The sequence below is a fragment of the Netta rufina genome, assembly GCF_964035555.1.
Source record: "Netta rufina genome assembly, chromosome: 12".
Taxonomy (NCBI): Eukaryota; Metazoa; Chordata; class Aves; order Anseriformes; family Anatidae; genus Netta; species Netta rufina.
In genome coordinates, this window is record NC_140135.1 from 4253310 (window position 1) to 4268271 (window position 14962).

The 14962-nt window shown below is 46.3% G+C and overlaps 1 protein-coding gene across 1 annotated transcript in view; it reads left to right on the top strand.

Moving 5' to 3' along the window:
* Positions 1 to 14962, top strand: part of PAK3 (p21 (RAC1) activated kinase 3) — a 70262-nt gene that overhangs the window by 22969 nt on the left and 32331 nt on the right. Inside the window, exons 2-3 of the mRNA XM_084294158.1 lie at positions 5596 to 5792; positions 11342 to 11442. Of these exons, the coding sequence (XP_084150284.1) occupies positions 5618 to 5792; positions 11342 to 11442 (276 nt within the window). The 5' untranslated portion in view covers positions 5596 to 5617. The remainder of the gene's footprint in view (positions 1 to 5595; positions 5793 to 11341; positions 11443 to 14962) is intronic.

Here is a 14962-nt window from a genome sequence, read left to right on the forward strand (position 1 = left end):
CCCTGGCCAACAGCCCTGCCTTGGCTGATGCCGAGCATGGTGGCCCTTGTCAGAAACACCTCAGGGCCATACTTCACCCTACCCACATTTTGGGGAGAAGGCAGCAAGCCTCTCACGTGGCAGTAGTGAAACTCTGACTGCATCTGCTCTGTGCAGCTCACCAGCTGCGCTTCCAAATGAGCTTTAAAAGGGCTGCAAATGAACACGTGGATGGAGAAAAACAGATACAGGCCTCCAGCAACTGCACTGGAAAGTACTGTGTAAATACCTTCAGCTAATATTTAACAGAGTATCTTGGTACTCAGTACCTAGAAAGAATCCTTCTCGGTTACAACACCATTGATTTCTGGGAAACGGATGCCTATTGCTGGGAGCAGACTTTGGCCCATACAGCTAAGTAATAAAATCGCTTTTTGCAGGAAGTATATTTATAAACAAAGAGCTCTGGGGAAAAAAAGAGCATTGCGTCTTCAAGTTACATTTGCAAAGCTACTGCCTGAATATTGGCATGGCTCCTTCCAGTCGAGGGATCTTAGAAACAGTTTTGCTGCATCACAAGCTGCAATAGTATCTCTGAGGCTTTGAAAATGAACCCCAGTGTCTCTGCAAACAGGATGCTCTTTGTGAGTTTTAATTGGAACCAGTCATGTCTGAATGCTGCAGACTTGGAAATAACGTGACTAACCTAAGAAAGCTATTCAAGACCTATCTGCAAACAGTATTCCCCAGATACACGCGGGTGAAGAGCTGACTGGGATAAAGGCCCAGCACGAGATTTTGCTCTGAACTTGAACTGAATTGAACCAATTTTGTGTGTGTGTGTGTGGTGTTCTGAAGGCATTTGGGTGCGTTAAGTATCTTCATCTCCTTTCCATAGCTTGACAAGAACTGGATGCAAAAAATATTCTAAGACAGGTTTTTGCAGAGGGGGAATTGAGTCATGGAGAAGCTGAATGCCCTGTATTTAAAGTCCGTGTTTGTCTTTACCCTTACAAAACTGACGGTAGGAAGGGGTGGGGTGGAATGAAAGGGACATTGAATTTGTTCCCTGACCCTGTAATAGTTGTGTTGAAGTCACCAACCTGGTTGCGAATTTAATTTCAGTTTTGCCACTTGGCCATGAAGCCCTAGCTAACGTACTTGAATATGTTTTTGTTGCTGTGTTTTCAGTAGAATAGTCTGCTTCCGTAAGTACTCCCTTAAAGCCTTTGGCTGTTGTAAGGAGCCTTCTCTGGACATAGGTGTTGGGCATCCGCCTTTGCATGTTACTGTCTTACCAGTTTATTTTAAAAGGGTTGCCAGCACCACCTTGGCTGCTCTGATGGGGTCTTAGAAGAACGAGGTGAGAAAATCCTGATGATTGTGCACTCCACCCTTGTGGCAAGCATGAGCTGGACCCTTCCAAAAGCTGTCCCTGAGGACAACCAGGGTGGCTGCTGCAGCTCTGGCACGGGATGGCAAAGTGCTCAGGGAGGTGTGCTGTCACAGCCCTCAGAAGCAGAGTGCAGTGTTTCACAGGTCTGCTGGGAGGTTTTGCCAGGCCCTCGCAGACTCCTCCACAGAACTGTTCTGCAGTCTCAGTGCTGTTTTTATTTTAAATTTCCTCCCTAGGGCTGCAGGAGGATTCTAAAAAATGTGACACGAGTGAAAACCAACACCGTGATGGCTCCCTGGATTTGCAAGAGTTGTGGAATATTAGCTCAGAGACCCTGGGCTCCTTTCCCTTCAGTCAGCCTTGTGGGTTTTGCAATCTTTTGGGTGTGGAGTACCTTACTCTACAAATTCAGCATTGTTCTCCTAGAATTTGCAATTCTGATACAGGTGGGAGGTTGAGTTTTCTCTTTCTTTCTTTGTCTTGCCTAGAAGCTTGCTTTCAATAGCTTCTTAGAAGAAGGTCTTCAGTGTATTATGTGCTGCTTCTATGCTCCTTGGCCCTCCATCTTTGCAGGTTTTCTCAAAGTTGGAGCAAATCAGTACAAAACACTAAATATGACAGTGTATCTTATTGTGCTATGATGCACTGGTGTATGGAAATTCTCAAAATTAGAATGAATGGAAGAGCAGATGGGCTCTGATCAGGAAAACCATAAATTGTAAGTCTCTCAGTGTGTATTGCTTTGTGGTTTGCTTTAGTTTTCCTTTAGACCAGCTTTAGGAAGTTAATATCAACCGTTAAACCTTTCAGGCTATCTTCCCCCCTCTTCTTTCTTCTGGTTTAGATGTGAATAAAAGAGCTTTGTACAGTTCTTGAAACTGAGCCTGAAACAGCTCTGAACAAAATATAGTGTTCCTTTCAAGATCTTGGAAATAATTACATCATAGGCAAATTGGGCCAGAAACCGTTAATGGTATTCTTTGTGGAACGAAATCCCATGGGAGGACCTATTTCAGCAGACTGGCATTGTTTACAAACAGATACAGTGACGGATACAGTTGTCCCATTCTGAGGGCAGCTGAAGCTTTGTGCCAGATAATAGACTTCACAGAATAAATGTCTTGCTTTTGATAACAAGCTGAAGACGTGCTTTGCTGCTTCTGTGGTTGCCCTCACGCTGATGATCTTGGGGAGCGAAGGCTGTCTTTGGCACCGGAGAAGTATTTGTAGGTGGGTTAAAGAGCAAATAAAAGCCTGTGGGGATTGCTTGGTGTTGGGAGAGAAAAGAAAAGCATCCCAGTGGCATGGCTGCAGGACGTCTGCCTGCTCAGAGCACGGCGATGGTGCAGGCTGGAAGATGCTGCGGATGCAGAGCCTTGCTGGCAAAGGGCTTTCTGGAGCACCATGGCTCTGCTGGGCAGTCCTCCCTACCTTCAGTCCTTTTCAATGCTGGCTCTTTTTTCCTCGTTACTGGAAACTCTCATGCATTTCAGGATAAAATCACAAAGATCATTAACGTTAACTGTTTGACCTAAATCTACAGAAGCGTTTAGTTCTCCAGGTAAGTAGGCTAGTCTGTACTTGAAAACCAGATCGGCACAAACCCTCGCCTAGGCATAACTCTTGCTACTCCCTGATGGTACAAAGCACGTTGTTGCCCACATATGTGCTGCCATAGGCAGCTGAGCCCTATTCCTCTGCCATCACAGCCAGTCTCCCAGTAGGTCTCTACCTGGGTGGCTGGGCTGTGTCGGCAGAGCCCTCTTGTGGGGACCCGACACATGCCAGTGGACCAGGATTTTCTGTGCCCGTTGCTTCTGTGCTTTCCCAGTGATGTGTTCCAAGCGACAAAAGCATCTTTCTGTCTGCCAGCTGCCTCCAGCACACAACTTGGTTAGCTTAGGGTGCGTGATCTCTTCCACGCTTCCAGGCACGAAGGCGAGGCTCTGGGGACCACCAGCTGGTCGGTGGGTGCCTGAGGTTCAGCCTCACCTCTCGTGGAGGTGAAAACTCAGCTGGAGGTAAGGGCTAGCAGTCCGCAGCGGCCTTGAGACCAGTGGTAGACATCCCCTCTGGCTTGTGAACACTTTGTTGATCTGCCAGTGGAGCAATTCTTTGAGGTCTCCCGAACTCTCTGAGGGCAAGGCCTGCCCAGTTAACTCAGATCACTAATTGAACACAAACCAGTTGATGAAGTCAGCTGGGAAGAGTGCTCATACAAACTGTTCCCCCAAGGGCGGTGAGCAGATGGGCGTTGGTGATGTCTTTAGGTATGTGTTGGTGAATCGAGACCTCGGGATCCCTGCTTTGTGCTGTGCGTGCTGGGGAGAGGGCTGGACCAGCTTGTGCTGGGGTTATCAATTGTGTGACCTTGGGGACAGAGCCTGGGGTCCCTTGGGGATCAAGACGTTCAGAAGCCCAGCTTTGTAGACCCAGGGACTAGTGCAAGACGGAGATGTGAGGAGCATGTTTCCTGTATTGTTCTTATCATTAGGCAGATGCTTTGAATCCCAGATCTGTCATTATGGGTTCTTGTCTAGAAATTAAAAACATAAATACAGTAGTTCAAAAAAAATAAAATAAAATGATTGGTTTATGTGTAGTAATTTGAAAATGGTAACAAAGACTAAAATGCCCACGTCATCATGAAAAACAGGCTAGAGTAAACCTCTCCATTTTTCAGTTGGTCATTTAGTGTTTATACGGAAGGAATTCTCAAGTAAGGCAACGTGGGTTTGATTATCCCCTATTAATATATCCGACGGAAATCCTGGCAAAATTTCAGCTGTATCAAAGTAAATGCTATTCTAGAGAGCTTTAACCTCAGTTGTGGAAAAAAAAATAATAATAATAATTAAAAAAAAAATAAAATGAGGCAGCTTTACCTGACTGAAGTGAGCACAGCAGTGCTGCTACCTATCGAGATGCAGGACCTTGTTGTGTGACAGTCACTGTCTTTGGCTGATGCTCCTGAAGAAAGCTATGACTTCTGCAGCTAAAAACATGAGTTGCCTCATCTCAGATTGAAGAGAGGAGCTGCTGACTGCACTAACGTGTTATCTGTGAATCAGCACACGGGAGGATCCATCCGACAAGCACAGTGGCCTACATGTGCCTTCCTTAAATGGAGCTACATTCATTTTGGAGGGGTTGGAAGGCAAGGTGCTTGGAGAATTGTAACCTTTAAAAATATGCACTAGAGCCCACATCACATCTGATCTGTTTGAAATCATACTCTATTTTCAGGTCTTAAAACAGTCGGAGTTCATTTTACCAAGCACTGGTTGTTTGTTAAACCAGCTGGCTAATCCAGGCTTGAATTTTAATATTTAGGATACACTGGAAAGATCAGGAATTTCAAAAGCAGTACCTGCATTGTGTTTCCCCACCTTGCAAATCTTGTATAACGATTTCTGGGTGTTTTTTTTTTTTTTTCCTTAGATCAGTAACCCTGTTCTCAGGGGGTCAACAGAAGGCTGTGCATATCCCTTCCTTATGGTGTACCATGCTCAGGACTTTATGGTGCTGTGCTCAAAGCTGTGCCACAAACAACCCTGCAGTACCCGTGTGGGAACAGGACAGAAAGAGGAAGACTTGAATGTTTTCAGGGTGTGATCATTTTCCTGCTTAGGTTTTGACTGATTTTAAAGCCAATGCTTTGCTCATTTTTATGTGCAAAAATATTTTTAATCGGTGCTTCTGAATAAATTTCCTTTGGCAAGATGGTTCCTTTTGAAACGCCCCACTCTCAAGAGTAAACCCTCTGCAAACACAAAGTGGGGAGGGAACAGATCTTAATGCTTGCTATCTATACCAGCCCAGCATCCACCCTCTTTCTTACATCAGACAAGTGGTCCGCTAGTACAAGACAGTTTTAGTAAGTCATGTGAACTTGGCTTTGGAGGTCTGGTTCTAGAGGAAGGTTTGGTTTGTAAATAACTGCATAAAAAAAAAGTTGTAAATATTAAAAAAAAAAAAAAAAAAAAAAAAAAAGACTTTATGAAGGATAAAAAAAAGCTTTATTTTTGAAGTGGTACAATGATTTTTAGGAATTAGTCACTGCATGTATTTATAGCAAACACAGTAACCTTATTCAGAGCAACCCTCTAGCAGACAGGCTTCCTTATTCCAGCAGAAGGCTTTTTTCTTTCCTCTCCTCCCCAGGACACCGGCCTTGGCATCCTCCCTTGACAGGCATGCTTTCTGTTCTGCTTTTGCAGGAGGCTGTGAGGGCTGCTGAAGATGTCCGATAGTCTGGATATTGAAGAGAAACCTCCAGCCCCACCGTTGAGAATGAACAGCAACAATCGCGATTCTTCAGCACTAAACCACAGTTCAAAACCGCTCCCCATGGCCCCTGAGGAGAAGAACAAGAAAGCCAGGCTGCGCTCCATCTTCCCAGGAGGAGGGGATAAAAGTAAAGTATCAGCAGTGCGAACGGGTGGCTCCACCTTTGTCTTGCTTTCTGTCGGTTGCTGTGTTTACTTTCTGCCTCTGTTTTCTTTCTGTTTCAGTTGCAGAACATGGTAATTAAAAGTCCTTCCAAAGCCTTCTGTTCCAATTACTCTAGTAACATGTTTCAAAAGAGGAGGAGGTGTTCAGTCAGTTACTTCTTGTCTTTGGGAAGCCAGTAAAACATGCACGCACGTTGTGCAACTTGCCTTTTAAAAATACCTCTACAGTTAAGTTGGGGAATCCTTTTCTTTGGGTTTCGCTTTGGGTTTGCAGTAAAAACAGCTGAAGTTGCGTGCTTTGCAAAACACATTTGCAGAAGTGCGAAGGCAATATGCCTGACACTTTTTTTTTAATACACTTGCATTCCATGAACAGGAGCAAGGCTTTTCGTGCTTGTCACTTCTGCAGTGATAGATGATGCAGAATGGCTTTGTTTTAAAACCTGATGGTTGTGGTCATGGAGAGAATCTTTTAAACAGCATTTCAGTTGCATTCTTTAAAATGCATTGGCGGAATGGGGTAAGTCTTGAGTTAATGTATTTGCAGAACCAAGGAAACTTAATCCTCTTTTTTAATGTCATGGGACCTGATGGGCAGCACCCGTGAGTGCTGAGGGAGCTGACTGATGGCATTGCAAGGCACTTGATTATTTTTGAAAGGTCATGGTGATTGGATGAGTTGCCTGACAACTGGAAAAAAAGTGATGGGCCCTTCTGTCCTCCAGAAGGAGGATCCAGGGAAGCACGTGCCAGTCAGCCTCACCTTGGTGCCTGGGAAGTTAGCGGAGCAAATCTTCCTGGAAACCATTTCCAAACCAATAAAGGACACTACTTCTGTGGCCAGAAGTAGTCAGCATGGATTTACAAAGGGGAAGTCATGGTTAACCATCCTGACAGCCTTCTACCTCGGGATGACAGGCTTGGTGGTGCAGGGAGAGCAGTGGGTATTTTCTCGAGTGAGGTGCTAACACAGCCTCCCTTGGTACATCCTTGGAGAAAATCTGCTGAAGCACAATGTAGGTGAGTGGACAGTGAGGTGAACTGCAAACTGGTTGAAATGCTGGTCACAAAGCGTTAGGATCAGCGCCGTGAAATCCCGCTGGAGGCCAGTCATTCGCAGAGTAGCCCAGGAGCTGAACACTGGGGCCAGCAGCGTCTGACCGCTTCAGTGATGAGCGGGGTGATGGGACAGGCTGCAGCTTACTCAGCCGGTGTGCGGGTGATGGAAAACTGGGAGGAGTGATTGACACAGCAGATGGTGTGGCGCAGAAACCTCAACGGCCTGGAGAAATGGACGGACAGGAACCTTGTGAAAGTCAAGGAAGGGAGACGCAGAGGGCTGCATCTGGGCAGGAACAGCCCCGTGCACCAGTACGCACTGGGGTCACCCAGCTGGAAAGCACTTCAGAGGAAAAAACACGGGGACCTCGTCTGTTGTGCCCAGTGCAGTACAGGAGGCAGCATGAACAAACAAATACAGGGAATTTGGGGTTGAAATTTACAATTTAAGCAAAACATTTTTTTGTTGTTGTTGTTGTTTAACTGTGGTTATGGTTGAACACTGAAACAAGTTGCCTAGAGAGGCTGTGAAATCTCCATCCTCGGGGGTGTTCAGCTGGACGCAGTCCTGGGCAGCTGCTCCAGGTGGCCAGCTCTGAGCAGGCCGTGGGGCTGGGTAAATCCAGGTGTACTCACAGACCCCGGCCATCGGTGACCTGCTGGACCACGCCTCAGGCAGATCTGTCAGGTTCACCCTGCAGAGCACTTCCCCAAATGTTTCCTTCTGGGAACAAAATGAATTTTCAATGGATGCTTTTTAAAGGCCAGATTTAAAATCCATCCCTGCTGGTTTGATTCCCAGAATGGCTCGGGTCACGTCTTCCCCTGGCCGCTGGCAGGGTGGTTTGTGCCTCTCCGAGGGCATGGCTCTAAAGCAGGAGGTGCAGTGCGAAATGTGTGCAGAAACAGGGAGATCCAGAAACGTCCCCTCCTGGAAATGGGCAGTGACATTAAAAATAGACGTAATTAACTATCAGACAGAGCAGTCTTAGGAAGCATGGAAGAGTCATAGTTTTAAATGTGGCTGGGAGGGAAAGAAAGCTAAGAGTTATAGCTTAATTTTGTTGGGTGAAATAATAAATGGAGGAAATTTAACTGGGCTGGTCAAGCTCCTTGAGGTGGTTTCATCTCATGGTTGGCTTCTGGGTCAGGGCATCAGCTGGCGAATGCGTGCTTTCAAAAACGTGTCTGTGAGTCTGCAGAGTCCTGCTTATAAACACAGAAGGTGATGAAGACGGCTGCTCGCCCTGGGTGCAACGCTTTGCAGCCTTGCAGATTTATAGGGATAGCCTGCTGCTGGTGTGAGCTCACAGAACATGAAAACACCGTGGCAGGGTGTTCGTGCCCAAAGCTGCAGGAGCTGTGTTGCCTTTCGTTTGCTCCCCAGACAGCAGGGATGCGAGGATGGAGGTGGTGCTGTGCTCCTTCCCAGGCAGGGGTTTGTGCTGGCACTGCTGCGCTCAGGGGCCCCCACTGTTCGTGCTCCCGGAGTGTAATACCTTGGTTTTCAGGTAGGGTCTGAGCACTTCTGCGTATAAAACCTTGCTTTGGTAAGCCACTGATGACTGTGCAGGGCCCGCCTGTGTTTGTCCAGTCAAAGCAAGCCACTGAAGTCACACCTGATCTCCTCCCATCCCTTGGTACAGCTCCTCTCGCCCCCTCGCTGGGGAAGGCACCCCGTTCCCTGGGGCAGGAATACTGAAATACATTCCTGGTGTCACCTGGGATCTGTGTGTGGAGCAAGGAATCGAACCCATTCCCCATGTCCCGTGCCGACGCTGTGATGTGGGCCGTTTTCTTTGGAGGTAGTGATGGTGGTGGGACCACGGTGTTTCCTTTCAGCAAAGTGCTGTTGCCTCAGGAGGCCTGAGAACAGAAGGCAATGGCTCGTGCTCTCCCAGCGGTTTGCATCCAGCCTTGCTCTTCCAACCCCCCTGCGACTGCTGTGCAATAAATTAATGTCGAGTCTGAACCCTGCAGAGCACTGAACCTAAGGCAGTCAGAGGGGGCAGGCCCGGCACGGCTCAGATCCTCCTTTCACCTCCAGAGGTACGTCTGTGTAAGGATCACTGGGAGTAACATCGCTCCCAGAGAAGGTGCTGGGTGGAGGGAGTCTGACCTGAAGTCATCTCGATGCCTCCTGTCCAGAGAAAGGACAGAGGAAAGGAGTGAAGCTCCAGGTGTTTCAGATCAGTGGAGGAGAAAGAAGAGGATCAGGCTGCTGGCGGGGCTGCGAGGAGACATTTAATTCTGTGTGTAGTTTACACCACATCTGCATAGCAGAGCCCTGTGAAACAGAGGAGCCAAACGGTGAGGACGGGCCTGGGATGCTTGTCCCCGCAGGAGGGGCCTGGAAAGGCCGAGTGCTGCTGCTGCTGGAACGTTTTCTCTAATACCTTGTTTCACACACAGATTTGACTGTTGCTTTAAACTGAATTTGTTGACCCTTTAGATCTAGTTTTCACCGCATTTGCTTGCAAATGATGAGGTAAGGAGAAGGCAGCGTTATCTACACCAAAAAGTTAGGTGTGCTGAACAAAGATGGCATCTTCTAACTGGCAACATTTATCCTGAAAATTAAAGCAATGCCACCTTAGAGATAAAAGAAGGCAAAAAGCCTCTGCATTCATATGTGATACGTTGCTGCTATCCTTATTGAATGCCAAGTGAAAATAATTCATCAGTGAACATTGTGTAGGGGGCTGCAGTACAGCCGAAAGGTGGCAGTTAATTATTTAATGAGGATGAATGCAACAGCGCAGGGAAAGAATTAGAAACATCCCAAGTACACTGGATTTTAATTAGGAGGAGCAGACCATCTTCCAGCTAAACGAGGCTGCAAGGTAGAAGAAGAAAAATGAGGCAGGAGAAGCTTTCCTTTATAAGATAAAACACGACTCGGAGTGGCTTGCTGCGGGGAGCCGTGCTGTCTGGGAGCAGAGGCAGAGGAAGGGTGCTGCTGTGCTGGGAGCTCAGCCCATGGGTGAGGCGCCTGGGGGAGCTCATGGAGTGGGCAGATGTAATGCTAAAACACGGGCTGATTACGAGTCCGTGAGCAGCGAAGGCTGATGTGACAGAAGATAGGTTTTGCAAAGCTCTGTCATGGCTGACAGCGGTGTAAAGGGGAAGCTTGTGATGGAGCTTGCAGCATTGTCTTCCTCCAGCTCTTTCAATGTGCAGAGCAGGGCTGGCACTGGCACTGCATGGAGGGAATATCGAAGGTAAAGATGGGAACTGAGCAATTGCTCCTTTCCCTCCTGCTGATGTGTAACTGTGGCACACGTCGTCATTTTCCTATTACCGTTAATAATAAATGGTCACGCAGTGGCATTTAGAGATCCTGATGGAGGGTCCATCGAGATAAGCACAGTATAAACATCTTGTACAGCTCTGGGTTGCTCAGTTGTTAGCACGAAGTCCTATTTCACCAGACCTACAGAACAAGCTGCTCAGGGCTGTAATGAGGATACCTACAACAGGGATACATGAGATGAATAGAAGGATGGCAGAGGAAAGACAGGACCCTGAGGTGCAGGGTGCTCAATTTATAGACGTAAGATGATGCCATTTTTTTAATTATTTTTTGCATGCATGCGTCATGAGAATTTTGCATGTGTCTTATTTCCTGAGTTTGCATTTCTAACTTTCCCATCCTACAAGTGGACACTGTAATATTTGCTCCGTTCCCATCACTAGGATGTAATTTTGTCACTGAGATGACAAATGTGTTTGGTAGAACAGCAGCTTCCCCCTCAGCTGTTACACCCCTGGCACTAAGGAGGATCCCACAGATGCTGTGCACGGGATTGTTCAGCCACATGGTGGTCTCTCCCGGAGCGTGTGGGTGCTCCAGGGAAGCCAAATAATTCAAGTGCTTGTCAGCAGAATGGGGATCTGAACGCAGGTTTATGCTACCTTCAGCTGTGTTTGGGAGTTTGCCAAACACCCTGCCTGTTTTCACAGGACTTTTAGGAACCTGGTTATCTTTAAAACCTCTCCCCTCTGAGCTGGCTGACTTCATCAGGTTCAGAGCATGGTGGGACAGACACGCGTGCAGACAGGCTCCCACGTGCACGTCCTGGAGACTTCTGCAGGAGCCCGGAGAGCAAAGTCAAACAGGAATTCAGTGGCTAGATAAGAAAACTTGGTGGAGAAAAGAACTGACAGTAGAAGTCGTACTGGGTAGAGGTGGCATAAGGAGACTACTTCGTGAACTTAAATTCCCTTGCTTTGGCAGCTGTGACACCGACTGGAAGAAAACCAAAATCCAATATCACCTTCTAGACCTTCTCAAAGCAGGGGCTGACGTTCAGGCTGGTGTTGTATTGATTGTCAAGTAACCTTTGAACTGTTACCCAGTTTTAAAACCCTGTTTTGAGTGCACATGATTGTGATATTTTTTTGAATGAAAAGCTGTACAGAAAATAAGTGCATGTTAACGGTTTGCCCCTAGCCAACAAGAAGAAAGAGAAAGAACGTCCGGAGATCTCTCTTCCTTCAGACTTTGAACACACGATTCATGTGGGGTTTGATGCCGTCACTGGAGAATTCACAGTAAGTGACTGCTATGTTGCATGTTTACTAAAACTTCCACTTTCTTGATGGTAAAATAGCTGCCTGTTGCCAGAAACGTCAGATGACAACAGCCAGGCTGTGAAGAAAGAGACCTTTATTTTTGGGGCTTAGGGTTTGGGGTGCTTTACTTCTGATTCAGGCTGCTTTTTTTTCTCCAAGGATTATCAGCAGAGTGTCTGTGGAAAATGAAAACTTAAGAAAAACATAGGTGTATGCTTTTACCAGTCCCGCAGGCTGATTGTTCAGTCTTTGGGAAAGCACCGAAAAACCCCACACATGTGCATAGCGTCTGTCTTGCTGTAGACACTCAGCCCCAAAGTGCAAAGTCCAGCTGCTCTGCAGACAGCTCTTGGAGATGCTCAGAAAGCAGCGGCACTGTGGAAGCCCGTTCGTTTTAATTCAGTAATCTTCAAACTGTGCCCATTAGGCTAGGTGATCAGATGAGTATCTAGCCTTTATGTGTTAATAAAGTAGCAGTCAGCTTTTTTTCCTTATATCACAAAGTACATGAAGCATTGGGAAAAACAAGTCTGATAGAAGCTCCTTGAAGTCTGCAGGGGACTTCAAAGCATTTTCTCTCAGACTGCTGGCTAGGGGCTGAAACCAGCACTCAGCGAAGCTGAGGTGGCAGTAAGCTTACATTTGGTTGAACTGCGGAGGTGAGAGGAGACATCAGCAACTCTCCGTCCCATCGGTAGGACCCTGGGAGCTAAGTGGTCAGGCTGTGTTCTCACCGTACGTCAGGCTGCGGCGTGTGCTGCATACACCACGCAGGATGGGACAAATCACTCGCTTGGACAAAGTCTGCTTGGTTTCTGGAATTTGAGCCCTAAATGTTGCTTCTTCATCACTTTTTGACTTTTGTTGCTATTTTTGCTTCTCAAAAGCATTTCGGGAGGCTGGAAACTTTCTGTACACTTCAGCAGCAGCAGTAATGGTACTAGCAACAGTGAAAGGAAAAGGACGCACATAATGAAAAAAAAGTGTCTTCAAAGAAGCAGTGAAACTGGAAAATTCTTAGTAACTAGGAAACACAGCTACATTTAAAATATGTAGACTAGTTAATTAGCTTTAGTTTAAAAAAAGATAAAATCTTTTAAAATTTATTTTTGTGCTGAACCCTAGTGCTTGATTAAATACTCATTTAAAATATGCCAATGTGGCCATTTGCGTTCAGAAACTTAGCATAAAAGTTTAAAATAGTGTTTTCCCTGCTACCCTGCTTTTTCTCTTTTTCCTCTCTGCCCCTCTCTGTAGCCGCTTTATTGCTCGGGTTTCTCTTCAGCACCATTCTCTATCTTGTTACCACGTTATACGTTCTGCTTTTGTTCTCTCCATTTTTGTGTTGGAGTTTCTTACTTCTTCCTTCCTCCCTTGTTTCGCTGTTCTCCCCACTGAATGTTGAGCTATTCTTCCTTTCCTCTATTCTTCCTTTCAGCCTATTGCCTGTGTTTCTGCCCTGTGCTTCAGACTTTTTCCTTCTTGCTGTATGCAAACACAACGGGTCACTCACTACCTGTTCTCTCCTAGGCTGGCTGGTGGCGAGGATCCCAGTTAGCTGTGCATCCCTGCCAGCTGCAGCAAAAAGGAGGGCAGCAGAGGTTAACGCACTTGAATTCTAAGTTCCCTACCTACTTCAGAGATGAGGGTTTGAATCAGTGTGAATATTATTGCTATTATCCACTCCGTCAAAACAGTCTGTAGCTTTGGAGTTTGTTGATTTTCATGAGATGCTACCAGCACGGGTCCTAGCCCTTCACAGGACAAAACGTGGCTAAATATTCACTGTTAATGCTGTAGCACTACTTCATTTTAATGCCCTTTGAAAATAGCAGACGTGAGACAGCTACTGCTTCTCACAACGTTTTCTTGTTCCTAAATTGTGCAAGTGCAGTGCTGCCCATTGGGAAGACTCCAACTGATTTAAAACAAACCAAAGGGAAAGGTGACTCCTCCCATGCAGCTTGCCAGCGCAAGGCTGCACTCTGCCATCCTTAGTGGAGCAAAATGTCAGTCAGCAAGGGAGTCGCGCTGCTAAGAGCTACCTGCCAGCCCCCAGTGAGTCTCCAGATGCAAGCATTGCATTTCGCGTCACGTCTGACATGTTTGATTTGTCCCAGCCTGGGTCCAACTGGTGTATCAGCCGGGCAGTCCTGCTGCAGGGGCTGCCAGTAGCCATACCCCGTACAAATATTCCCACTGTCTAGTGACAACACTGTCTGTCTCCTTCAAAAGTTTGGAAGTGCCATGGGAATGTGCAATCCATGTGCAAATATGGTTTCATGGTATGTTTTTGTTTGTTGTTAAGTTTCAGATTATTCCAGTTGTCATGCCATTAGTGTTTGCTCTACCGGTTATGTGCGATGCATCGAACCACGTCTTAACACCTAACAGTCACCCCCTGGCTGCATCACCTGACTGCCCTTAGTTGCATCTCAAAGCAAAGTTGGGGACACCTGCATGGGCTCCTGAGTTTTGGCTTTCAGCCTTGAGTACCAAGCTGCGTTGTTGCTCATGAATGTATTTTATATCTCCATTTCACCATGCTTGGAGCAACCCCACTTGCTAAGAATTAGGATATAAAGCCCAAAATAAAACTGGCTCAAACTGTCGGGTGGGAGCATGCTTCCAGAGCTTCATATCGATTGATTTTGAAGAAACAGTTGCATTTTCTGAATGGAGGAAGAAGTGTGGTTTGCAGGGCTTTGAGTGCATCTTGTGAGGCATGCATTTTTGGAGCAGTTTCCTGATCCCCAGTCTAGAATAAGACACGGTCACCAACCAAACTTTTAAAGTTTCAAGATTACAGGATTTGCAAGTGGGAGAAAGGTGTGGCTAAAGCTCCAAAGCTCACACATCATTAATTCAATAAAGCCTTCTGAATTGCCCCAGTTTTCAGTCTGGCACGTGTAGGTTATTTGGATTATGACCACACACAACCTCCCAGTGTGAAATCTGAGTTTGACCAGCTGCTTTCTCCATTGCACTTTGTTGACTCATGCAGTGGCCAGTTGTGATCGTGGGACTGGGGAACCATTGGAATATCTCGTGTAGAGACATTCAAAATTGCTGACCTGGCTTTAAAAACTAGACAAACAGTAAAAGCCCAGATATTTCTCTTTTATCTTTATTTTTTAATTAAAAAAAAAAAAAGAAAGAAACCATGAGTAATTTTTCTAGTCACTTGCCGTAAATCCTCAGTAATACGTTTTTAGAAGGGAGATTAAAACTGGCTTTAAAAAAGTGAGGAGGGGGAATGATGCTTCCAAACTTTGGAACGGTCATGAGTTTTCTGTTTTCCTAAGCCTGCCTTCCTGTAGCCTGTCCGCCACCTATTTGGTACCTACCTCAGAGCTCCCATTTTAGATGGGACTTTCCCCATTTTGGCCCATTGGTTTCACCTCCTACCACCTTCTAAGTTGTCCCACATTCTGTTTTAACTTTCTTTTCTTTCTTTATTTACGTCCATTACAGCCAGATCTCTATGGCTCACAGATGT